Genomic DNA, 25,736 nt, shown 5'->3' with positions numbered 1-25,736 from the left:
ACTGTTTTGTCTCATGTCACACATGTCAGTAGAAAATATCCTAGGTATTGGATGGCGCTGTTAGCATTTACAGAACAAAGCACATAGTGTTGGGAAGATTAATAAATTATGAGTAGGATTAGAAAACCCCAAGCCTCTTCCAGGTTCTAGGAGAGCAAAAAATACCACCAAACACAGCATTAATGTGATAGGTTGGTTAAATCTAGTTACTAGATTCTAGTGTGATGCCTATGACCCTTTGTGTGTCATGCTCAGCTTATAATGACTAGAGGACCTAAGCCTGAGAGTCACCAATGCCTCTCCCTTGCTTCTCCAGCTGCTGAGCATTGAAAAGCCCTAATGAGACAGCATCTGTTTGCAGGCATACTGGATTATTCTTCTTCACTTAATCTCTCCCAGTCACCTCCACTCTCAGTAAGTCAGTTTAATTCCATAAATTGGAAATGAGTCACGTGGAAAATATACTTTCTCAATAAAATCACAGATTTCAAGGTAAAAGGTGAAACATGAACTATCCCACCTAACTTCTGGGCTTGCACAGACCTGCTCTGGAAAAGAAACATGTGGTCACAGCTGCAGTCTGGATTCAATATGGATGCTCTTGAGGTCCTCCCTAAGCTGCATAGATTGAGATAATTATCTTGCTTTCTATCAAAAGAATTCATTATGCCAAGTTGGCCTGTAGAAGGAGGCTAGTCTCTTCTGTATTTTATCAGATGTGCTTAATGTATATAATCATCGATAGTAAGTGAAAGATCTGTTTGGAATTGAAACTGAGTGGTGCTGGAGGATGATCCTGAATGCACAATGAGCAGTGGAGGCACCAGAGCCCGGTGTGGATGCCTAGCAGGCTACCACATTGAGCAGGCACCGCTCAACCACCTGTACATACACATCTCCTGAGATCTCTCTCCTTAATTGAAGGTGATCATATCCATCTAGTATAGCACATGCCCTGGAAGGACAAAAGCTACCTACAGGAGCTGTGGTGATGACTCACAGGTTAGAGCATCTGCTTCTCTCTCAGAAGAACCACATGGTCCCTAACAATCATCTACACTGGGGAATGCTATTCCCTCTTTTGATCATGAGGGAAATGCACTCAGGAGTGGCCCAGATACATTTGAAAAAAAAAAAGATCCATTGAGTTAAATGATAAAAATAAATATAATCAGCAACAATAAAAAACACAGCATATGAATGATCAAGTGAAACAGCACCTATAAAAACCTATTTCCCAAAATGACGTTGATGGTCATTATCTTTGTGGTTTAATAATAATGCTGTATTGTAAGAAAAACTGAGGCACATGGTTCTCGATTAGGATTATTCTATATTCCTTTGTGAAAGTTGTCATTTTTTCTGCAGCTCTACAGGCATGAGTGTGTGTTACTCAATATCTGGTGCACACAGTCAATAAGGAATGTGTGTTGTAGACTGATATAGACTAGGATGAGCAGAAGACATGAGAGCATGGATACAGTATGTCAGTGATTACATCATAAAGTGTGTTTCCATAAAAAAAGTCATACACAAAAGACACCATCACCCTGTGTACCCCTTGGTGGCTTTGAATTCACTGGACCATGCAAAGATCCATATCTAGCTGTCAGTTCTAAGTCTACAGGAGGGGAAAGGACCCTTGAATAAGATGGTCATAAGAGTCAAGAGTTACAAATCAATTTTTATTCATAAGGAATACAATTTACAAAAAACAGGCATAAAATGAACAACTAAAATGGTATAAAAAATGAAAAACAGTAACAAGAATATATAACTATGATATAACAAAAAGAAAACTTCAATGAAAATCATAACCAAAAATATTTCTTAACAGCATTTTCTTAATGAACATTTAGAAACACAGTTGTAGTGCTGTTTCTCCTCTAGGACACGAGATTTCAAGGCAGTCCCCTCAGATGTCTCTCAAATGGTGTTGTCGGTATGAGAGAGGAGAAAGACCTCAATGAGACAGGCTGGCATACGGATACATAAATTTAGGGTCTCTATACAATGAGGAAATTAACTGAGAAGAAGAATATTCTCCCCAAAAAAGTCTTTGACTGTTGAGGATTGTCGTCAGCAGGGAACTCCTGACAGAGAAACTCACTCTTCAGGGGGCTGTCTTCCTGGGATCTGTCCTATTCCATGTCTCCTGCAGTTTCTGAGACCTGGGAGGAGAAGGCAGCTATTAAGACACTGATTTGGTGGGGACACGCATACCAGCTGTCAAGTTGCTGCCTTCTGTCCCTTCAGCTGCATTGCAGAGACAGCACTGATCTTTTCACTGAAATCATTGCTGATATCTCTGCAGCCTGGGGAAAGTCACCAACAACCCTCACAGTACTGTGGGAGAACAAGCTGCTCCTCAAACTTCTACCAGTGAAAACCAAGAACGGGGAAAGGAGAAGAGACCTAACTGGGTTGCAGGAAGAAAGGAGAAGGCCACATGATACTGAGATCAAAGCCAATGACCAGGACTCATTTGCCATTTGCACTTGGTTCTTATCCCTACAAGGTGCTTCCAACCATCACATGACCCCTGTATGACCTTTGTCACACGACCAAGAACTCGTTCAAAACTCTTCATAGCATCCAATCTATGACAGGGAGATGCAGTCATGTGATATGTTATTCCTCTGTCACCATTTCTGGACTGCAGTTTCAAAAAGGGCAGAGAAGTATAATTGCCAATAATTCAGTTTCTGGAGAGTGGTTAACATCCCAGAATACTTGTGCATAGACAGAGCCATGAATAACTCTATCACATGAGGTGGGTGACTGATTGGGTGTGGGGAGATTAGAAAGATGATAGGGGAAGCAAAGATGTATCCAATAGGCAAATGGTATCAGACATTGTTAATCTGACTCAGCTGCTTTTTCCTACCACATTTTGCTGGGTCTGGAGGTTGCTGGTCTTCTCCTGTTCGTCTTCAGCATTCGGGTTCAACTCAAACAAATATCGCTGTAACTCCTTGCTCTCCTGCTTCAATGTGACCAACTTCTTCTTCATACATGCCTGGTCCATCAGGAGCCGGCTGTGCAGGTTGCTGGAAACACACTCTGCATAGTAAGATCCTGAAGCTTCTTCCTCCCATTCCAACTGCCAAATCCCACAAAGTCCACCAGGACCCAGATACCCATAAAGACTTCAAGAATACATCTCCATACATGTAAGGCTGCTGCACAAACAGCAAACGGCCAATCCAGGGAAGAATAAATTGTTCCTGTGACCCAAGCACCAATAAGAGTCCATGTCTCTCCAAAAGAACAAGGGATCTACAACTACCCATGAGAGCCCAATGCATCGGGGCAACATCAATTAGTAGGCGGCAAATAACCACAAGAGAACAGTAGAACCAAGGGAGGTCATGTAAACCATGTGGTCCACACATTGAGCTTTGTTAAACCTGGTATGACCCCAGAGCCGCAGGTTGGCCTAATAACACTCTGATGCCTGAATCAGTGTAGTTCTATCCAGAGCCTTCTAAAGATGCATAGACACTGTGGTGATAACTGACAGTCCCTTATGGAACTGAATCTGAGTCCAAAAGACCCACGGCACAGTGATATTCAAACAACAGACGACATGGACCCAGAGCTACAGGCTCTCCAGTCCAGAACAAAGAGAGGCGGGAATGGATATTCCACAAGTGATGGGCCCTTCTGACAAGTACTTACCGATAGAAGTTAATCTCCTTCTTGAGCTCCTGAAATTTCTCACGATGTTCAATGTTCTTTGTGTCTAAGTTGTGCAGTAATGACATGACCTCTTTCTCCTTTATCTTCAAGTTTTCATAAAATGGATTTGGCCTGAAGTAGGGGCTGGCCCCAGGAAGATAGAACCCAATGAACATCGAGGTTTAGGATTAGAGGAACTCAGGCTGTGTCCTGTACTACCCCAGCCCTGGAAGGACACTTTCTGAATTCTACATATTTGGATCTTCTTCAGCTTCAGAAACTTGGAATTGTGTGCCCAGGACAACAGAAGCTAAGCACCCAGATAAAGGGTCCCCTGGCTCACATTTTTCAATCAGGAGGGCTGGATCTGCATTCAAACCTGTTATGCTGTCAAGAGCCTAGGCCACAGAGCTTACCCAAACACACACACACACACACACACACACACACACACACACACACACACATCCAGAAACCTCTGATTTCATTTTTCCTGTTTTGACAAGTGGAATGCTACAAGCCGAATAACTAATATTCTAGAGGCAGACAGTACACATAATTCTGGAGATGAGACCAGATATTGCCACAAACTTATAATCTGCCCAAGGCATACAAATGTATAGACAAATGTGACTACACAGGCAAAGAACTGTGCTGTTGAAAGTGGGGCTTCCAAAATAAAGCACTTACACCTCCATGAAACTATTATAAAGGTAAATCCTGAGGTCAAAAAACAGACCCCTAAATTCCAAAGGTGGAGGGATAGAGAAACATATAAAGGTTGTGCATATGCATGCAGACCTGTGCACACACAGACACACAAACTGGGGCACACCCACAAGAAAAAAAAAGTAAGTTCTCCAGCTCCGAAAAAAAGAACCAAAAAAAAAAAAAAAAGAAAAAGAAAAGAAAAGTAAACAGACTCAGAGAATGAGAAAGAGAGACAAATATGGAAAGAGCACAATGAGAATCAGTAGAAATGCATGCACCATTACTGTCTCAGAGTGTAAGGCACAGAGACAAGAAGGAGCAGGCCAGAGCCTCAGGCCTTCTACTTAAGCATTGATATGAACACTGTGGGTCCTGTCACCTAAGGCTGCTGCCAGGAGATGATAGCGTTCAGTCACCTTCCTAGCAAGTACAAACACTCTCCACAAACTCACAGCACCTAGAACCTTGCAAAACTACCACCTGTCAAGGGCTTTCCAATTGTACACTGGGAACTCATGCTCCAGTGACTTTATCCCTGAAATCTTCACTCAGATTGCAAGTTCAGATTTTCAACAGGCAGAATCAGAGAGTCCATTTTCAATCTCACTCCTCAGTAAGGGTCAGGTTCTGCATCTCCTCTCTATGGGAGATGAGGTTTAGAACAAGGTCGTTTGTTTGGAGCAATGCATACCTCTTGCTCATGGATCCACCTGTCACATAAAGGAGGCGATCTGTCAGCTCATTTCTCTCCTTCGTAGTTAGCTCCAGTTCTCTATTCAGCCTCTCCTCTTCCTCGTTGGCCTGCACCTTGTTTAGGACATTTTCAGGGGATGACGTCTGTCTGCAGGCTGCTGTAGGTAGAAGAACACAAGTGAACCCTCATGGGGCGAATGCATAGAGCATACACAGACCACAGTGAGGTCCAAACAGGAGAACATGCTTGGAAGCCAGTGTCACTGCAAGGAGTTTGGTCTATGTGAAAGAGGCATCCTAAGTGGATCACAGTTCCCCCACTACTATATAGAGACCAAGAGATGTAAGCAGCCAGGTGTTCCCTATGCCCGCCCACACAGGCTTACAAGTACCAGAGAGATGCCTTCTCCAGGATTATTATCAGGTACGCAGGCTACAACCTGGTTTCAGGACCCTACCCCTCTGGTTTCAGAAGTCAGATCATCAATTCAGCATCCACAATGACTTGATTGATCAGGGATACTCAGATATCCTACACTGTTACTCTAATCCAATAACTTTGCATTAAAAAGTCATGTAGGGGGAGGACATGGTCAACAGATTTATTAATTCCCCCTACTGAAATGACAAATGCCCCAGAAGTGCCAATAGGTTACAGGCTCTTTCTCTACCTGCTCCATATAGTTTGGCTACTGTAGAAAAATATCTGCCACACAGAACCTCTAATATATGAAGGTAAGATTGGCCCCGTCAGCCAGAGGTAGTCAAAGGAGTTCTAAGAATATAAGGTCATGCCAGGAGCACAGTTCTCTCCCTCTTACTACTGTCAGATAGTCACTGAATTAAAAGAAGCAATGAAAGTGAAGTACATTGATGCCCTGTTTAATTCAGAAAAGTTATACCCTCCATGACTACTTATGGTGTTATTATATCAATTTAACATACCGAATGCACTGTAAAAGTAAAGACTAGAAGTTCACCCAATAATAGCATAGGCATTGCCATATCCTCCATGTGGTTATGGAGAAACTAATAATGTGAAAACCCTGACTTTCAGGAATTGTGATAATCATGGAATTCAATATCTGTGGAGATGTTCCAGTAGTTGTGGCCCATTGCTATAAAGGCCAGCTGAAGTCCCCCACATTCACCCCTGAGAGGAAGCTCAACATACACTGCCCAGAACTTACTCCACATTCCCCATGTCCTGTGTCCATCATTACCTTTAGGTTTCGTTTGCTTCACTCTAGACTCTTCTCTATCAACATCAACTCTCCCAAAGCGCCTGAGAAGACGGGCAAACATGCCTGTGGATATATCCTTTGGACACTAAGAGAAAAAGTAGGGATTGGTTGTCACAACGATACTGGTGACATCACAGGGATTCCAAGGTCTCTCTAGGAGACAATAGAATGTCCACGAAGGGACGGCTGATGTCATGGATAACAGACTTTGCCTCCTTGCTAATGTTCTCCCTGTACTGAGCAAAAGCTGATGGACCCTTTTCAGGGGACTTCCCTGTGGCATAGCCACTGAGCACCACATGCTTCCAAAGCCAAATTTGGCTCTAGGCTTGATTGGAAAAACCTAAGTCATTGCTATGTTTCTAAATGAGTGCTTCCTCCCCAATCCCTGCACAGAAATGTTTCATCCTACCTCAAATTCTCCTCAGTCAGCAATATTACCCATTAAAGATTACTGAGGAATCACACCAGTTCCTATAAGTAGCCAAAGAGGTCTCCTGTCTCATCATGTGCAGGTGCATGAAATCACACCCAGAAATAGCCTGTAGGGTAGGTTGCGATGTGGGTGTGTGTTATAGGTACAACCTGAAGCTTTGTGCTTAACATTTGACAGTTGCCACCAGATTCCTTAGGAGAAAGAATTGCATTCATTATGGTCCTGGCAACAATGTGGTGATCTGTTAGCAGAGGAAACTGAAATATTGGATCCACCAGTGAATGCACCCTCAGGCTGAGTGTGGGGCTCTCCTCTTTGCACTTAAGTTACCAAAGTAGGATTGCTTACAGGCCTCTCTAAGCTATAACGTGTGATTTCATCTGAAAAATAAAATAGTCAGCAGATGTTGGGTGGGATACAGCCAAAGGAGTAGGACAAGCCTAGAGACATAACTCAGTGGACAGAGTAAGAAACAAGCATCTTCACTCCTGTTTCATGGATCACCCCACAAAACACAAAAGCATCTATCCTACTTAAAAAAAAAAAACCAAGTTATTTTATTGAATGCATACACTAATACTGTTTACAGTATTGGTAGCAAAGCTCATATTTTGGTGGCAGATCCATGACTTGAACTATCTTCCTGACAACATATAAAACAATAAATAAATAAATAAATAAATAAATAAATAAATAAATAAATAAGAAAAAACAGAAAAATAAAAAAACACAAAAAGCACAAGCCTTTCATGTGAAGTTACAGAAGAGTGATCCAGTGGTCACTTCTGACCAGGCCATTTTAGCTATGACAGTGTATAGTGACCCTTAATTTGATGGGTCCTATATAAAGCTTTGTGCAATATTGTCATTTTAACCAACCTCATCCAGAACATACATAACAACACAGGATATGATCACAATGTCCTTGCCGTGTATCAAGTTATTTTTCTATGTCCTTGATTGTCAGGCATATTACAGCAACAATCTGAGATGGCTGGTAGACTTGGAAGAAAGTAGATATGAAAGATGCCCGTTTGATATCAGTACAGCCATTTCTTACGAATGAGAATCTTTTAAGGTGGCCCTCGCTTAGCCCCTACACATTAGACAATAGAACAGAAAGTACAGAAAGCACATTCCCACCCACTCTCTAGGAAGCTGCTGGACCATAAGAACAGAGGGTACAGAACATATTTACTGCAGGGCAATTAGAAGACAGGAAACATCTCTGGGAAGCTGACTGACCACTATAGAAGTGAGATGTCCTTGGTACTGAATGCAGCTGTGCTATAGGCTGACATCGCTATAGCCTTGTCCTGGGAACTCCAGAAGAGAAACACCTGACAAGACAGATATCCTTGGTCCTTGTCCTGGGAACCCCAGGATAAGAAAACATATATCAAGTCAGATGTCCTTCGTACTGAAATAGCTGCATTGATGTGGTTACGGCCTTATCCCAGGAATTCCAGGACAAGAAACATCTACCTAGTTATCCTTGGCACGAAATAGCTGAGCTAAGGAAACTGTGTAATCTTAACTGACTATTTAAGCTGTATATTTCTGTTGTTTGAGGCTCCTCACATCCCTCCTGCGTGAGGACCGTGTCGAGCCCCAGTGCATTGGTATCCCAAAGTAAACCTCTTGTTTTTACATCAAGACTGAGTCCTGTGTGTTCATGGGGTGGTGATTGTCCTCAGGACTGGAGCGAGAGTCTCCTCTGTCTGAGGGTCTTTCAGATAAAGCTATAGTTGTGGGTTACACACCTCAATTCTCATTGGCTAATGCTGTCCTCACAGTCCTTGGAGGCCCCTTTGTAAGACTACCTGTTGGAAAGTAGAAGCAGCTTTATTTGAGCTCAAAGTGAACCTGACGAGCAACGTAGAGAACAAGATGGGGTAATTGAGACCCTGTCTAAAACCAGCACTGAAACCCACCCTCCATTCAAAGCATCATCTACCAATTCTTGAATTTTTACCATTCTCTGCCAACCAGTCTTTCATTCAGGAAAGGTAGAAAAGAACTGGAAATGATCTTTGTATTCTAAGGACCTCGATCTGTCTTTCCTTAGGTCCACGTTAAGAACAAATGAAATGGGTATCACCATCTGAATAACTTAATATTACCTACTCAGCATTTCTAGCCTAATACTGTGCCTATGGCAATCTCAAGCTTCCCTGAGTGTTGCTGCCCCAGCAAGCAGAATGAAGAACTGAGGTCAATCCCCAGTGAACCTTTCAAGGGGTTAGAAGAAAGCCATCAGAGATACTGCACTTCTTTGTCCTTAGATTAAATCAAGATGATACAACGTGAATCTAGTGTGCTATTCAACCATACATCTTCCTCACAACCCCACCTATCTGAGTTCATTGCTTGGCAGAATTCATGCCCCACCATCCGAGATATTTTTGATTCATGCTGCCAAGGGCCAGGTTTCCTGAGTTTTGTTTTTTATAGAATTGGGTGTAGTCAATCATAGTTGCCCTCTGTAAGAAATGACAAATATCTATAATAACTGAATATTCTGAAGGTTTTTATACTGGTTTTATTATACATATAACTGTGAAACGGAAAACATACATATTTGATCAATGAAATGAGTAAGATTAATTTAATGAACAGAAAAATGGATGGTACTTCAAAACTTCCATGATTACATATTATCTATTTAATTCCCTCCACAATAGCAAGAAACGGACATTATTATTTACTTAAACCGAGAAAATATTAATTGTTTGGCCTGCTTTTCTGAGCTTCCTTAAGGTATAGTTAATTGACAGAGCTGTGGTTTAAAATTAGGGTCCATATTCTTCTGTTTTAAATGTGTGCCTTTTCTTTCTATTTTTTTCTCCATCTTTATTAAATTGGGTATATCTTATTTACATTTCAATTGTTATTACCTTTCTGGGTTTCCAGGCAAACATCCCCCTAACCCCTCCCCCTCCCCTTCTCTATGGGTGTTCCCCTCCCCATCCTCCCACCATTACCACCCTCCCCCCAACAAGCCCCTTCACTGGGGGTTCAGTCTTGGCAGGACCAAGGGCTTCCCTTTTATTTCTAGTGGGTGCTGCTCTCCCTGCTCCGTGGGAAGTGGATGGGGGGAAGGCCCGGACCTGAGGTGAGTTGGAACTGGGGTAGAAAGGCATAGGGCCTCCTAGGTGAGAATGCCAAACCACCACTGCTGCTGCAGCCACCATGGAGAAGCCCTTGTTCCTGCTGCAGGGAGGAGAGTCTGGTGCCCACAAGATGGCTGAAGGGGAGCTGAGAGTGGACAGCTTCATCACCCGCCTGCTGGAGGTATGAGGATATCGTCCGGGAAAAATTGTGCAGATGACTGAAGCAGAAGTCCGAGGGCTGTGTATCACGTCTCGTGAAATCTTTCTTAGCCAGCCAACAGCTGTGAACACAGGTTTCTTTTGGAGAGCAGGCCTGTGCAGGCCCAGAACCTATGTGGGACAGTTCAAGCTACCCTTTTCCATGGCCAATATCAGATCATATTCAGAAAGTATTTCTTGGACTAAAGAGATGGCTTAGTGGTTAAGAGCACTGACAGCTCTTCCAGAGGTCCTGAGTTCAAATCCCAGCAACCACATGGTGGCTCACAACCATCTGTAATGAGATCTGATGCCCTCTTCTTGTGTGTCTGAAGACAGTCACGGTGTACTTGTATATGATAAATAAATAAATAAATCTTTAAAAAAAAAGAGTATTTCTTCCAGGTGATGGATTTTCAATTTATGGAATTGAACTAACTTACTGATGGTGGAAGTGACACAGAGAGTTAAAGTACAGAAGGAATATTCCAGAATGTCCACCAAAAGTTGCTGTCACACCAGGGCTTTTAAAAGCTCAGCTGCTAGAGAAGCAATGTAGTCTTTGGTTATTCTCAAGCTTAGGTCTTCTAGTCATTATAAGCTGACCATGACACAAAAAGAGTCATCTATATCAAAATAGAGAAGAGTAACTAGATTCACACCACACTATCACATTACTACTGTATTTGAGGTTCTCAGTTAATATCTAAGAACCTGGAAGAGGCCTGGGTCTTGCTACACAAACTCATGATTTATGTCCCCATTGTCAGCTGAGATTCTTCATGCAGCCTGGGGTCAAGGAGGTCATCCCACAAAGCACAAAACACCCATCTCAGATAAACATGTATGGTTTATTGAATCCAAAACATCCATGAATTTCAGGACACAATTAAATGTTGAAACCTAAGGATAATAGATAGAGAAGAGAATTAAGATTTCTAGTTCATAGATCCAGTAAACACCTTCAACAAATCATAGCAGCAAACTTTCATAAGGTAAAGAAAGAAAAGGCAATAAAGGTACAACAAGCCTACAGAACATCAAACTACTTGTACCAGAAAAATTCCTCCATTCACATAATAATTAAAACACTAAATGCACAGATCAAGAAAGAACATTAAAAGGGGTAAGGTATAAATATCTAGTAACAAATAGATTGAGACGTATCTGAATTACACCAGACTTCTCAACAGAGATTCTAAAAGTCAGAAAATCTTGGGCAGATGTAATACAGACACAGGCTCCTATATCCAGCATAATCATCAATCACCATAAAAGGAGGAACCAGGATATTTCATGACAAAACCAAATTTAAAGAATTCTTTTCTGTAAGAAAGCACAACAGAGGCTAATAGGAGGAAAACTCCAAGACAATGAACTAAACTATACCCAAGAAAAACCAAGAAATTAATCTTCTCTCAATAATTTAAAAAAAGAGAAGCACACAAACATAATTTCACCTATAACCAGAAAAAGAAGAGAATGCAGCAATCATTGGCTTTAATATCTGAACAGATCTTCTTTCCCTAATCCCCAAGCTCCCAGGGGCCAAACTGCCAGCCAAACTGTATGCAAGGATGCTCTATGGTTCAAGGTGAGGCCTGTAGCCCCACCAAAGGCAGATCCTAGAGGTGTGAGGTGGGGATGGATATGTGTGGGTGCAGGAGCACTGTCACATAGGCAAAGCTGAGCAGAAATGGAATGTAAGGTTTGATGAGGGGAGTCTGGAAAGCAGGACAACAGTTGAAATGTAAATAAATAAAATAACCGATTAATAAAAAATAGCCAAAAATAAAATAACAAGTAAAAAGGTAAATGAAAATTAAACCAAACCAACCAAACAAACAAACAAAAATCCCTGTAGTGGATTGGCCTAATTCTGATTGTATTTTAATGCTAATTTGTGGAACTCAGGACTGGTTAACCCCAAATAACTGACCGTGTTCCCAGTTAACTGTGATTATAAAGAAGCCAACAGCCAACAGCTGCACAGCAGAGAGATGGGGGAGGGGAGCTTTGAGGGCTTTGCTAAAGAGGATCATGAGGAGGGAAGAAGGAAGAAGAAGCTGCCAGAGAATAAAGGAAGAACGTGTGTGAAGGAGAGGAGAGAGGAAGAGGACAGCAGCCATGGTTAAGGGAGAGGAGAGCCTGGTCCTGAGGGCTGTCCAAGTGGAACAAAAACAGTCAAGATGCTACACAGCCTGTAAGAGTTGAGCGTTATTGTTTGGAAAGTAGATCTGATACCATGGAGGGCAGGCAGCTGCCCAGCTACTGTGCTGACGAATGCATACTAAAAATAAATTTAACAAAATATGAGTAACCAGTAAGACAGCTCTGTAGAGGATCCTAAAAGGAATACTTTAGTTTGAAGGGAAGGACAAAATACCAGAGAACACAGGGGATAAATTAATAAAACTAGGAAAGTTAATCAAAGAAGACTGGGAAAACCACAAAAATTAACAAAATGACAAAATTTAATACATAGGTTTAAATAATAATTACATATCACAAAACTCAATATCTAGGGTGGTGGGGCATGAATTCTGCCATGGTCAGAACTCAGAAAGGTGGGGTTGGGAGAAACATGTCTGGTTAAATAGTCCACCCACATTGTGTCAATGTGATTTAATCTAAGGACAAAGAAGTGGAGCATCTCTCATGGCTTTCTTCTAACCCCTTGAAAGGATCACTGGGGTGTGGCCTCAGTACTTCATACTTCTTGCTAGTTCAGCGAAACTCAAGGAAGCTTGAGATTGTCACAGCACAGTATTAGGCTAGATATACTGAGTAGATGATACTAAGTTGTTCAGATGGTGATACCCATTTGCATGTGTTCTTAATGTGGACCTAAGGAAAGAGAGATCAAGGTCCTTAGAATAGAAGGAACATTCCCAGTCCTTTTCTACCATTCCAGGCTGAAAGGCTGGTAGGGAGAAAGTGGTAAATAATAAAGAATTAATAGATGATGCTTTGAATGAAGGGTTGGTTTTTGTGCTGGTTTTAGACAGGGTCTCAAGCATCCCATGTTGCCCTCTTCCTGGCTGGCCCGGTTCACTTTGAACTCAGATAAACCTGCTTCCACTTTCCAATAGATAGTCTTACAAGAGGGGCCTCCGAGGTCTCTGAGGACAGCATTAGCCATTGACAGTTGAGGTGTGTAACCCACAACTATAGTTTTAGCCACTTTGTTCCATGTCTACCAGCTATTTCAGATTGTTGCTGTTCTATGCCTGACAATCAAGGAAACAGAAAAATAACCTGATAGAGAGCAAGGACATGGTGATCACATCCTTGCCTCTGCTGTATGTTCTGGATGAGGTTTGTTAAAATTCCAATATTGCAAAAAGCTTTATATAGGGCCCATCACATTAAGGGTCACTATGCACTGTTTCATCTAAAATGGCCTAATCAGAACTGACCGCCAGACAACACTTCCTGCGAAGTTCCTATGAGAAGCTTAAGTTTTTTGTGTTTTTTCTTCTTCCTTCCTTCCTTCCTTCCTTCCTTCCTTTCTTTCTTTTTTTCTTTCTTTCTTTCTTTCTTTCTTTCTTTCTTTCTTTCTTTCTTTCTTTCTTTCTTTCTTTCTTTCTTTCGCTTCATAGGTTTAGAAGAATGTATTTTGGGCCACGGATCTGCCCCTAGTATCTTAGCTATGGATGTGATCAATCAGTGTTAGTGTGTGCATTCAATAAAATGTCCATTTTTGACTAAGGTAGATGCTTCTGTGTTTTGTGCGGTGACCCATTGTCAATGTGTAGTGAGTTGGGGCCCTGGGTATGGTCGCATACCCCCAGGACACAGGGGGTGCAGAGCAAAGGCATAAGAAACTGCACGCAGTTGTAAGCTTTATTAATCCTTATTAAGCTAAGAATATGCATTACTACAATTTTCATTGTGTCAAGATACCATAAGATCATTATTCCCAGGATACCAGGAACAATGAGGGAAGATTAAACAAAGAAAGACGAATAAACGAAAGCTTCTTCTAAAAATATTCATATAACAAATAACCTCTCTTATTATAATCAAAATATACTCACCATTACCAAGAGAGCGTTAGAACCACTTCCACAAAACGGGACACAGCAGAACATAATTTAAGACCAAGTGAGAAAAACATTTTCTTCTCCAGGGCGGCATTCCAGCCCCTACTTGAATCTGGCACCAGGCCTTTCTTGACCCTGCCTGGGAGCTGCATCTCTATGTCTTAACAATTCCTTCTTTTTTCTTTTGTTTTAAAGTAACACTTTACATAACATAGCTAAAGGTCCTTGTAGGGGTTTAGTCATGTAAAAATAAAGCAACATAATACATAATGTACATAAGATTATGGCAAAACTAGCTCCTCCCATGCTATGGAAAATCCTTTGAAGCCAAGCCTTGGGATCTAATCCTGTCAATTGATCAGCCAATAATTTCGCTTTTCCATATCTTCTAGCTGTTTACCAAAAGACATTCGAACATCATATTTCAAGGCATTAATTACTTTTGAAGCACTTTCATTACCCTCTAAATAGGCTTGAATTAACTTCCAATCATGTTCTGTGTCATTATCCATATATTTACTAACAGAAAAGTAGTAGGATTTCATCATGATAAGCAATATAAGCCCGATAACTGGCATTGTCCGCAGCAGAAGAAACCATGAGTAAAACACACATTGCTAAGAATAAGTGCTCAGCCGTAAAGGACTTTCCTGAAGGAGACAAAATTATTCCTTTCAGTGCTTAATCGCTTCACCTGACCCCACATAGGTAATAGGGTTGTCACTACACGGATCCTTATCCATTGTTGTTTGTGGACACTAAGAGAAGCCAGGGCCTCAGTAATGGAGGACACCTCCTCATCTCCTGAGAACATCCATCAGGAGAAAATGTAGCTGGTTTAACTGGATTCCTTTGAGGGTAGGGAGCAGTTCTTATTATTCTGTGCTTGGATCCATCTCCCGGGTAACCAGAATAGTCTCCCATCCTGTAATGAGACAAAACCCTCTCCCCTATATACAATGATGTCCTTTCCTGCCATTCAGCATCCCAGGCAATTTTTATCCATACTGTCTTTTCCATGCCTTCTTGGGGGAAGTTCAACAAAGTGTCTATTGGCTCTTGATATAACTTCACCTTGTGGTAAATTAAGAAAATTAATAACGTATAATGCTTGTGCCAATATAGCCCTGGGACTGGTCTGCAAACTCCATTCAGGTTGCATAAGGCCATCTCTTTTCCCCCTTTTTAATTTTATAATTTGTCATTTCAGGGTATGGTGAATTCTTTCCACAAAAGCTTGTCCTTGTGTATTGTGTTCTGTACCAGTAATATGTACAATATGATATCGTTGACAAAATTGTTTATATTGATAAGAAATATATGTTTGTCCATTATCAATTTTAATTTTAGAAGGCAGTCCCATAACAGCAAAAGTTTCCAATAGATGCTGTATAACATGAGCAGTGCGTACTCCTGGCAATGGTGTAGCCCACACAAATTTGGAAAATTTTCTATGCTTACATCTATATGTGAAAGGCGACCAAACTCAGAAATATGGGTTATATCGATCTGACACGATGTATGAAGTTGCATCCTTCTGGGATTAATTTGAGATGGAATACATTTTATACGTGAAGACTGACACATAGGCAATTAGCAATAATTTGTTTGGCTTGAGAATAGGGAATCTTATATTTAATATGTAAATATCCTGTATTGGCATGATTATGACTGTGTTCTTCTGGGGTAGCAAATGCCACTAATTGATCTACCATATGATTGCCAAGTGTTAAAGATTCTGGAAATTTTGAATGTGATCTAGTATGTGTAATGAATATTCTAGAGTTTCATAATAACAATAGTCCTTTAATATGTGAGAATAACATTTAATATAGGCTTAGATGTAGAAACAACAGCAGTCGCAATATTCTGTACTACTCCTACAACATAAGCGGACTCAGCTATAATATTTTTACATCATGAGTAAAATCCTGGAATACATTAATTACCGCTAATAATTCATTTTGTTGTACTGACCCAAAAGAAGATTCTTGTCCCCAAAATTAATCTTTGGTCCAATAAGCCATCTTGGTCTTAGAGCCATCTGTAAACACAGTAAGGGCTGATGGTAATGGATCAACAGAAATTAGTGTATTTATCAAATTTTTTTTGTTTTTTAAAGCAATCCCACAATTTACTATGGAGAGGATGAAATTCAACATTTCCAGTGTAAGAAATCATGGCTAATTGAAAAACCTCAGACATCTGCATTAAATATTCCCCTTTATCTTTGCTTAATGGGAAAACAATAGCAGCACAATCATATCCCCACAGAGTAACAGGTCTTTGTATGCCTTGCTGAATAATTAAAGAAATTTGTTCCTCATTAATTGTTAATGTTTGGTTAAAGTTTTATTTAATATAAACCCATTCTAAAGGCAACTCATCCTGAGCGAAAGTGCCTGTAGGATATTCAAGAGTATTTAAACATATAATTTAATAACTCTATCTGGATCAATACGTGCCAAATATGCATCTTTCCATTTTCAGAAAAGATACCCTTGCATGCCTTCATATAAGCATTAATATCCCCAGCCTCCTTTATAGGTAATAATGCTCTCCTGTACTCTTCATTAGCATTTTCAAAAGCAAGCATTTGCAGCAGTTGTCCTCCAGCTACCTCTCCTACCATTGTTCTTTCCAATGTTAATTTTAATATACATAAAAACTTAATATATGGTTCATAGAAAGCTACTACCTTTTTCAACCAACCAGTATCATCCTTTATAATAAGTCGGTTGGGCCACACCTTGAATCGATGCTGGCCTAATTATAGGAAAAGAAAAAGCAGGTGAATTCGTCATTATCATCTTGTGAATCTAATGGTCAACATGCCATCCTCGGGAAATGACTTAGAAAAACCTGCTTCAGGCAGTGGTGCAGAGGGCAAAACTTTTACTTTCGTTTTGTCTTAATGAAGCTCTAGCTTCTTGTTCTGTATTCGTTATTACCCTGTCTGCATTCATGGCCTTGAACACAGTAAAAATTACAGCCCAAAGAGACCAGAAATTGGAAACTTTTTGCCCTGCCCGACAGCCTTTTTCTCCTTAACTTTCACTTCGACCCAGATATCAGAATCCCTGGAACCCTCGTAAGGGAACCATGGAGTGTACTCTTGCTGTCTCTAAACACTTTTCTAAACCAGACTGATAGACATGAATTCCCTGCACTCTTAAAGATGCTTAAGCATAGCGAGATGAAGAGAAGATTTATCTTGTCCCATTTCCTTGTAATAAATTGTACTTACCTTATCTGACTGTCCAGACTTACCTTCAGGGACCCTGTTCCAGTGCCATAGGTCGACGTCTAGGGTGTTGGGAGCCCTGCGTCCGGTCGCATTCCTTTCTGTGTTTCCCGATGCTCAGTGGCCATGCCACTCCAGCATGCTTTGAAATGAACCAGTCCGCCGACACCACCACCACCACCACCACCACCACCACCACCACCACCACCACTACCACCAATTTGGTTTTGTAAATAAAGTTTTATTGACATCGCCATACTCAGCATTTACATCCTGTTCAGTGCTGCTTCTGGCTGCAGCTGCAGGGCTTAGGAGCCACAGAGCCCTTTAGGCTCCCAGAGCTGAGAGCCTTGACCTTTGCCTTGTTTGTGAAAGAGGTGTCTGACCCCTGTGCTCAAGGTGGCCTTTCCGTGCCCTTTAACCCATAGCATAGGTCTCTGTGCCATCCTCTCCCTTTGCTATGGTGTGCACTTCCTGGTACATTTCCATTAGCTCTTGACATTTCCAGAGCATTGGGTCTTGCAAATTGAATTTGCATGGCACCAGGAATAGACCTGATGGCAGGGTGTAGGACACTCCCTATGGGGACCCTGCCCAGGGGCATAAGCTTACTTTTCCAGTCAACTCCCTGAACAGTGAGCCTTTGTGGGACAAGGTACTTCACGACATGACTTGACCTCTCTGCAGTGCACCCAATCCCTGCTTGGCTCAGATGTCCCCCAGAGAGGTTGTGTGAGTGTCCCCAGTAGAGGCAGCACTCTGTGTGGTGGCATTGACATGGCATCCAGGAAAGTCAAAACCAGAGGGACATGTCAGGCAGTTGGAAGCAGATGTCTGCGTCCATGGAGAGAAGGATGGGCTAGACACTCCTACAGGGGGTGAGCTGAGAAGCACTTCCTTGGCTTTTTCACAGCCCTGTAGGCTGCATGCCATGCTGTGTACCCATGCTGTGCTGAAGCCCCAGACTTTGAGTCTCCCACAGCTGCTGTGTCCTGGGTCCAGGGTAGGATTAAGCAGACTTCAGCAGGAGAAAGGTGAAAACCCTGGTTGCGGGGTTGGGATGGCACAGTCATAAAACTCCTGCACATGAGGCCCCTGACTTAGAGCCGTATAGCAGCTGTGACAAGCCAGCTCTGGTGACACTCATCTGCAATGCCAGGCCATGGGGGGTAGAGGCAGTAGGATCAGTTGTTTAATTATCCTTGGCTACACGGCAAGTTTGAGGCCAGCCTGGGCAACTTTGTCTATGAAAATAAGACAAAACTAGGTCTTGACTCTGAGCATCACTGCCTGTACCTGGCACGGTTGCCCCACCCCAGGTAAGAAACCCCTCTGTCCAGAGGCCATAACTGCAGGAGACCCCTGGCCAAGTGTCTATACCGCGCCTTGTTTGACTGGACTGTGCTGAGGACCAACCACACTCTCAACAGGAAGGACATGGGAGAGGCTGTTTCTGTGAGGTCCCAGGCCCTGAGACGGCCAAGAATAAACCCTGTCCTTGGGAAAGCCATGGAGACTAGGAACCCACGGGATCTCTGCAAACACCAGGGCTGGCAGGGGACTCTGATCCTCTACAGCAGCTGCTCTCAATCTGTGGGTTCTACATCAGCGCTCCTGCACACCAGACATTTACATTACAGTTCCTCACAGTAACAAAGTGACACTTATGAAGTAGCTCTCCAATAAGTTTATGTTGGGATGACAACGACATGAGGAACTGAAATAAAGAGTCACAGTGTTAGGAAGGGTAAGAACTGCCATTCTATAGGAACCCAGGCATCTGCACTCGGTGTCTGGAAGTGTGATAGGCTAGGCTTCACCCTCAGCGATGCCAGCATGTGGGCACCAAGCCTAGGTTACACCCCAATGCTTCCTGGATATGTGAAGGCCTGGTTCCATCAAGAAGCAATAAAGGAACCCTTGGCAAAAAAACACTGGGTACCAAACAGGTCAGGAAAACACACCCCTCTGCTGCAACTCCTCTCAGGAGGGCTAGTCTTCCCAGGAGGCCCCGGCTATATCAAAACCTTGTCTCCCAGTGCTTGCCCATTGGTGTCTTGGCCATTTTCAGATTTGAGGACTTTGAACAGAATTGCTTCCAGCAGATTTGCATCAATGAATCCAACAAGTAGTTGCAGTCCTACTTCACCCAGCACATCTTCAAGCTGGAGCAGGTGAGAGTGGACACCTATTCCCCAGCCCAGCCCAGCCATCACCCTGAATGTCAGCTGTGTCCCTCAGTATCAGCAGGATGGGGCCTGGGCACCGTAGGTTCCCCAGGACCTAAAGCTATGTCCTTGAACTCAGTGCCATGCTCAGCCCTTCCAGCCTCTTTCAACCCTTCTGGAAGCTCAACTGCTCCTGCAGCAAGGCAGCAGTGTGCACATTCTGTCACGTCATTTGTGTGTGTCTACAGGAGGTCAGAGCCTGTCCCCTCTGGTCCTTTCTTTTGCTGTATTTGCCTTTCTGAGGAGGCAGCACCCACAGGTATGGGAGGCAACCACATGCATATTCTGCAGCCATGTCTGATTCCTCTGAGCCTCAGTCCCACTTACACACCTACCCTCCAACCTCCCCCCTCCATGTCACCCCTGGGGCTCTGTAAACCTTCTTGCTTTCTGTCTTTATATAACTGGTGACACTGCAGCCCTCAGTGGTGTCATACAGTGTTAGTTTGTCTTTGCACTGCCTGGAGGTCTGACTTAGGAGAATGGCTACCATTCTCATTCCTGTTCAAGGATCAGAATCTGAATCCTATGTAAGGCTGAATAATATTCCAGCACATGGCTGGGCCATGTTGAATTCACACAGTCACCTATGGATTTTATGTTTTGGCTTGTAAACACACACATATAAGACTCAAGTGACACCCAAGTGGAGAATTGCTGGAGTCCTCCATGGCTTTCTGAACTGTCTGAGAGACCATCCTGTCCACAGTGTATAGGGCACCATCTACTCATAGCTCACACAGCATGAGAAGATTAGTGAGGGTTAACCTGGCTTCTCTGTCTCCTACTTTCTGCCACACTAGCCCTAGCATCTTTCTGTATTGCAGTGAATGTTTAGAACCCAGGAGGATTCCAGCTTCCTTGCTCAAATATAGCAAGTTCCTCCTTGCCTGCTTTGAGACTGAGTCTCATGCAGCCCAGGCTGGCTTTGATCTCACCATTAGTTACGATGGCCATGAACTCCTGGTTCTCATGCCTCAGACGTCTCTGAGCGCTGGGTGACAGGTATGCACCACTCTTAAGTCCTGCCACTGGGACAAGAGTGAGCAGAGCCAGCTCTGAAGCACACACTTTGCTGGTGTCAGGGATGACTGACTTATGATCCTGTCTTCCTTGCCCATGGCTCTTCTCCTTGGTGCATGCCATCCTTCCTCCCTGTGACTCATGGGGGACACCAAGCCTGAGGATGTCAGGAAGAAGTTTACTTACTTCACTGGGTTGGAGGCTGTTAGGTTCCTGCGTCAGTAGGTGCGATTCAAGCTAGAAGGTTTGTGGCATGAGAAACTGGAACAGAACTGGAATGGCAGGAACAATCGTCGCCTGGCTCTGAGAAGACCAGGTGGGCAGAAACTCATCGTTGGGCAGGTAGTGAGCTCTAGACCAGGCTGGGCATTGCTCAGTGCACGTGAACAGGTGTGCTTACATGGACATGTGTTTCCCCCACATGGTCACCACTTATCCAGGCATGGTGAATACTCCAAGGAGCTTTTTATGTTTTAACATTGTGTGTGTTTGTGTGTCCATACATACATATACACACATACATTCGTACATAAACACGAATACACGTACCTGAAAACACATGCATATACATGACTATACACATTCATGCTCATGCACAGATATATACACACCTACATGCATACACACATACATACACACACATACACACATACACACATACATGCATACACACATACACATATACATACACACATACACACACATACAATACATATACACACATACAAATACACCTATACACACATATAGACAGACATATACACACATATACATATACACGTATACACATACATGCATACACACATTCATATCCACACGTACATACAGACATATACATATATACTCACATACATGTAAGCACATGAGTGGAAGCCAGAGGACAGCTTGGCCCTTGGTTCTCTCCTTTTTACCACGTGGGTCCTGGGGATTGAGTCAAGCTCATCAGACTTGACAGCAAGCCCCTTTAACTGTAGAGCCCTCTCATTGGCTGCCAGTTGCCTCTTTCCACAAATTCTATCCATGGTGGAATGTTTACAGTTGTTATTCTCATGATTCCTTCAGCAATAGCGCAGACATCATTTACACTGCATTAGGAGTTATAATTCATGTAGATGTCAGGAGAGCTGGAGGCGTGCATGAAGAAGAGAGCCCACTTTCAATGTCATTATGTGGTATTGCCTTAGGCCCTTTTATACACTCCCCTGGCTTTGTCTGAGTATATGTTTGAGGTCTCTCTATGACTGTGCAAAGAAGTAAGAGATAGGGCTGGGCCACAAAATAGGAAAGTACTTGTTCATCCAAAAACAAAAACAAAAAACAAACAAACAAACAAAAATAGCTCTAGGGTTAAATATTGGTGCTAGTATTGAACTACACAGCCAGAAGGTATTTTTCTAAGTAAATAACACAATATTGGGGATGACAATATGATCAAATATCCTACAACATAAGTTTGCAATGTTACCTACATTTTATAAATCAAGTCTGACCACCGTTTTGGTTGTTTCCAATCCTGTCTGAGTGCATCATCACGGGAATCCCAAGGAAAATCAGAAATGGGTTCTTGAAGCTGTTGCACAGGGCCAGTATAGACCTAAATACCACAGAGGAAACCTTGATTCTTATCACAAGGGATCATTCACCATCCCTCTTGTCACATAACTTATGACAAGAGGTCACCTTTCCTAAACTTAGCCTTTTTCCCCAGTGCTGCAGAAGGGAAGACCTGGTGTCAAGGGGTCTGGATTCAAACCACAGGACACTGAATTCATTTAAATAGGTGTAGTTTATTAATGCACACACCAATACAGTTCAACCAGAGCAACAGCTCACAACTGTGTACTGGACATTGCTAGGCCCCGCTCATTGCAAAATCCACATGGGCTGGTGCACAAGTGTTGGAAATGCTTCGGTCTGTGGGCCCTGACTCAGGCCATTTTACACATAATTGTTCCTATTTTCCTTGAATCTATTGGGTCCTATGTGAAGAATACACTTGGGGAACTTGTTAAGATTAACAAACCTCATAACATACAGAACATAACAGGGTATGTGACCAGCACCACACAGTTCAACGTCAGAGTTTTTTGTTCTTTGTTAGTGTTTTTCTTGGCATCCATGATGTGGAGGCGTATTACAGAGCAATAGGAAAGAGCTGGCTGCTGTGTAACAAATTCACTGCTATTAAGGTAGGTATGGGGGCAAGACCTCAGCAATAGCCCTTAAGATCGGAAGGAGATGATGTGTTTAATAACTGAAAGGAGCTGCCTCAGCTGTGTTTCTCTGCCTGCTCAGTGCCCATTCAACATCACTCTGTCCCTGAAGAGGAACTCAAGGTCTGCCCCCAGCTGCCTGTGAGCCAGGAAGAGGCACAGAAAGGCAAGGCCACAGCACTGGTTTCCAATCCCTCAGTAATGCTGGATTTCCAATAATGTACTTGTATACACAAATACAGTGTGGTAAGTTGCAATAGATACTAATCATTTCTCACATAGGGCAGCACTTGATTGACTACAACTAATTCTATTAAAAAAAAAGAAACCTGGCTCTTGTAGAAATATACAAAGAAATATCTAGGATGGTGGGGGATGAATTCTGCCATGGACTGAACTCGTGGAAGTGGGGTTGGGAGAAAGATGCATGGTTAAATAGCCCACCAGGTTCACATTGTGTCAACTTGATTTAATCTAAGGACAAAGAAGTGGAGTATCTCTGATCGCTTTCTTCTAGTACCTTTAAAGCATCACTGGGGTTTGAACTCAGAACTTCACACTTCTTGATGGGGCAACTACACTCAAGGAAGCTTAAGATTTTCATAGGCACAGTATTATGCTATATATACAGAGTAGATAATACTAAGATGTTCAGATGGTGATGTCCATTTGTATGCACTCTTAATGTGGACCTAAAAAAAGAGAGATCAAGGTCCTTAAAATAGAAAGATCAGTTCCAGTTGTTTTCTACCATTCCAAACAGAACGACTGGTAGGGAGAGAATGGTAAATAATCGAGAATTCGTAGATGATGCTTTGAATGAAGTGTGGATTTCTGTGATCGTTTAAAACAGGGTCTCAAGTATCACATGTTGCCCTCTACCTGGCTGGCCAGGATCACCTTGAGCTCAGATAAACCTCCTTTCAGTTTGAAATAATTAGGCTTAAAAGAGTGGCCTCCAAGGACTGTGCACACAGCATTAGCCTTTCACAGTTGAGGTGTGTAACCCACAACTATAGTTTTAGCCATGTTTTTCCATGTCTACCAGCTATTTCAGATTGTTGCTGTTCTATGCCTGACAATCAAGGATGCAGAAAAATAACCTGATACAGAGTAAGGACATGGTGATCACATCTTTGCCTCTTCCGTACATACTGGATGAGGTTTGTTAAAATTCCAATATTGCAAAAAGCTTTATATAGGGCCCATCACATTAAGGGTCACTATGCACTGTTCTATCTAAAATGGCCTAATCAGAACTGACTCCCATATAACACTTCCTGCAATCCTCATATGAGAAGCTTGAGCTTTTAGTTTTGACTTTGTCTTTTCTCGTTCTTTCTTATTTTTTGCTATATAAGTTGAGACAAAGGTAGTTAAGGCCATGAATTTGCCCCCAAAATTTGAACTACGGATGTGATCAATCAGTGTTAGTGGGTGCATTCTATAAAGTATTCATTTTTTACTATTATAAATGTGTTTTACTATGATAAATGTGTTACTACTTTTGTGTTTGGTGTGGTGGCCATTTCCCAGTGTACAGGTGCTGGGACCTTGCTCTATCCACTTAATGATGTTTATAGCCTCATTTTAGACATTTCTGTGCACCCTCTATATCTCTTGTTTATTTTATTTTTCTGATAGAAGCTCATGGTACATCTTACTCAGGCCTGTGATCAGTGCTCCTTTAGCGACATTGGTGCAGAGAGCAGAACCCCACAAGCAGCATGAGGTTCCCTTCACTGGTGTCTCCAATATTGCATTTTCCTCTGCCAACTGGTCTCCACACTTTTCCTAGCACCTTAAAGACTTCAACTCTTTCTCCTAAGGAATTTTCTAGCAATTGTCGATTGCTAAGCACATGACTTCATGAGTGTTCCCCTAATACACACGCATGTTGTAACCTACCATGCAGACTATTTCTTGATGTGATATAAAGCACCCGTACATAATGAGACAGGAGAACTTTTGACTGCATATTCAAGCTGGTGTGAAATCTCATGAAGTTTAATGGCTAACATTGGTAAATGAGGACAATTTGAGTTAGGATGAGACATTTTTTGGGAAAGATTTGAAAGGAAACATTCATTTAGATGCATAGGAATTACTAAGGTTTTTATAATCAAGCCTTGAGGAAAATTTGGCTTTGGAAGCAGGAGATGCTCAGTGGCTCTGCCCCAGGAAAGTCTCCTGGAAAGGGCACCTCTGCTTATGCTCAGTACAGGGAGAACATTAGCAGGGAGGCAAAGTCTGCTCCCCATGACATCAGCTGTCCCTTCTTGGACATTCTATTGTCTCCTAGAGAGTTCTGGAATCCTCTGTGATGTCACCAGTGTTGTAGTGACGACCAGTGCCCTAGTTTCTCTCAGTCTGAGTCTGGCAGTTACAAGCTAAGACATGTTTTCCCGTCTTCGCAAGCGTTTTGGGAGGGGGAACGTCGATTCTGGAGAGACTACAGTGAAGGAGTCTGGCCTTTCGTCTCAAAGTAATGATGGACAAAGACAGCACTTCTGGGGAATGTGGAGTAAGTTCTGGGCAGTGTATTTTGAGCTTCCTGCCAGGGTGGCTGCAGGCTTACGCTGACCTTTCTAGCAATGGGCCACAACAACTGGAGCATCTGAAAAGGAATTGAATTTCCATGAATATCACAATTCCTGAAAGTCAGGATTTCAGAACTTTAGTTTCCCCATCCCCACTGGGAGGATATGGTAAGGCCAATGCTATTATACTGTGGACTTCTGGTCTTTACTTTTCAGTTCATTTGTTATGTTACATTGATATAATAACCTCATCAGTAGTCATGGAGGGTCCACCTTTTCTGAGTTTAGACAGGGCAGCAATGTATTTCACTATCATTGCTTCTTTAAATACAGTGGGTATCTGACAGTAGTAACAGGGAGAGATTG

At 42.4% G+C, this 25,736-nt stretch overlaps 1 protein-coding gene across 6 annotated transcripts; it reads right to left on the bottom strand.

Annotated features, from left to right (window-relative positions):
- Positions 1-1,666: 1,666 nt before the first annotated feature.
- On the bottom strand, positions 1,667-17,572 carry LOC147999085 (disks large homolog 5-like). Of its 6 annotated transcripts, none has more exons than XM_087596103.1 (8): positions 17,393-17,569; positions 16,100-16,166; positions 8,529-8,588; positions 6,309-6,414; positions 5,084-5,243; positions 3,682-3,825; positions 2,888-3,050; positions 1,667-2,171 (listed from the first exon to the last, which is right to left on the bottom strand). In XM_087596103.1, the coding sequence occupies exons 3-8, from the start codon at positions 8,538-8,540 to the stop codon at positions 2,142-2,144; spliced, it is 615 nt and encodes a 204-aa protein (XP_087452229.1). In that variant the 5' UTR covers positions 8,541-8,588; positions 16,100-16,166; positions 17,393-17,569; the 3' UTR covers positions 1,667-2,141. The 6 variants fall into 6 exon arrangements, with proteins under 6 accessions (XP_087452229.1, XP_087452230.1, XP_087452233.1 ...); XM_087596104.1 differs by lacking the exon at positions 8,529-8,588 and adding an exon at positions 16,821-16,888 and having other exon boundaries at positions 17,393-17,563; XM_087596107.1 differs by lacking the exon at positions 8,529-8,588 and adding an exon at positions 16,821-16,888 and having other exon boundaries at positions 5,084-5,240; positions 17,393-17,563.
- Positions 17,573-25,736: the final 8,164 nt, after the last annotated feature.

The sequence above is a fragment of the Rattus norvegicus genome, chromosome 19, assembly GCF_021556685.1.
Source record: "Rattus norvegicus strain SHRSP/BbbUtx chromosome 19, alternate assembly SHRSP_T2T, whole genome shotgun sequence".
Taxonomy (NCBI): Eukaryota; Metazoa; Chordata; class Mammalia; order Rodentia; family Muridae; genus Rattus; species Rattus norvegicus.
Note: the sequence above shows the minus strand (reverse complement) of the source record. Positions and strands in the feature narration are given on the sequence as shown.

What these genes read in the sequence shown, in the direction of transcription:
- LOC147999085 (XM_087596103.1), bottom strand. An exon ending in GAAGCAAACGAAACCTAAAG is followed by an intron (nt 5,244 to 6,308) that starts GTAATGATGGAC and finishes TTCTACCTACAG; the next exon opens with CAGCCTGCAGACAGACGTCA. An exon ending in TCCAGACCCAGCAAAATGTG is followed by an intron (nt 2,172 to 2,887) that starts GTAGGAAAAAGC and finishes TTCTCCTCCCAG; the next exon opens with GTCTCAGAAACTGCAGGAGA.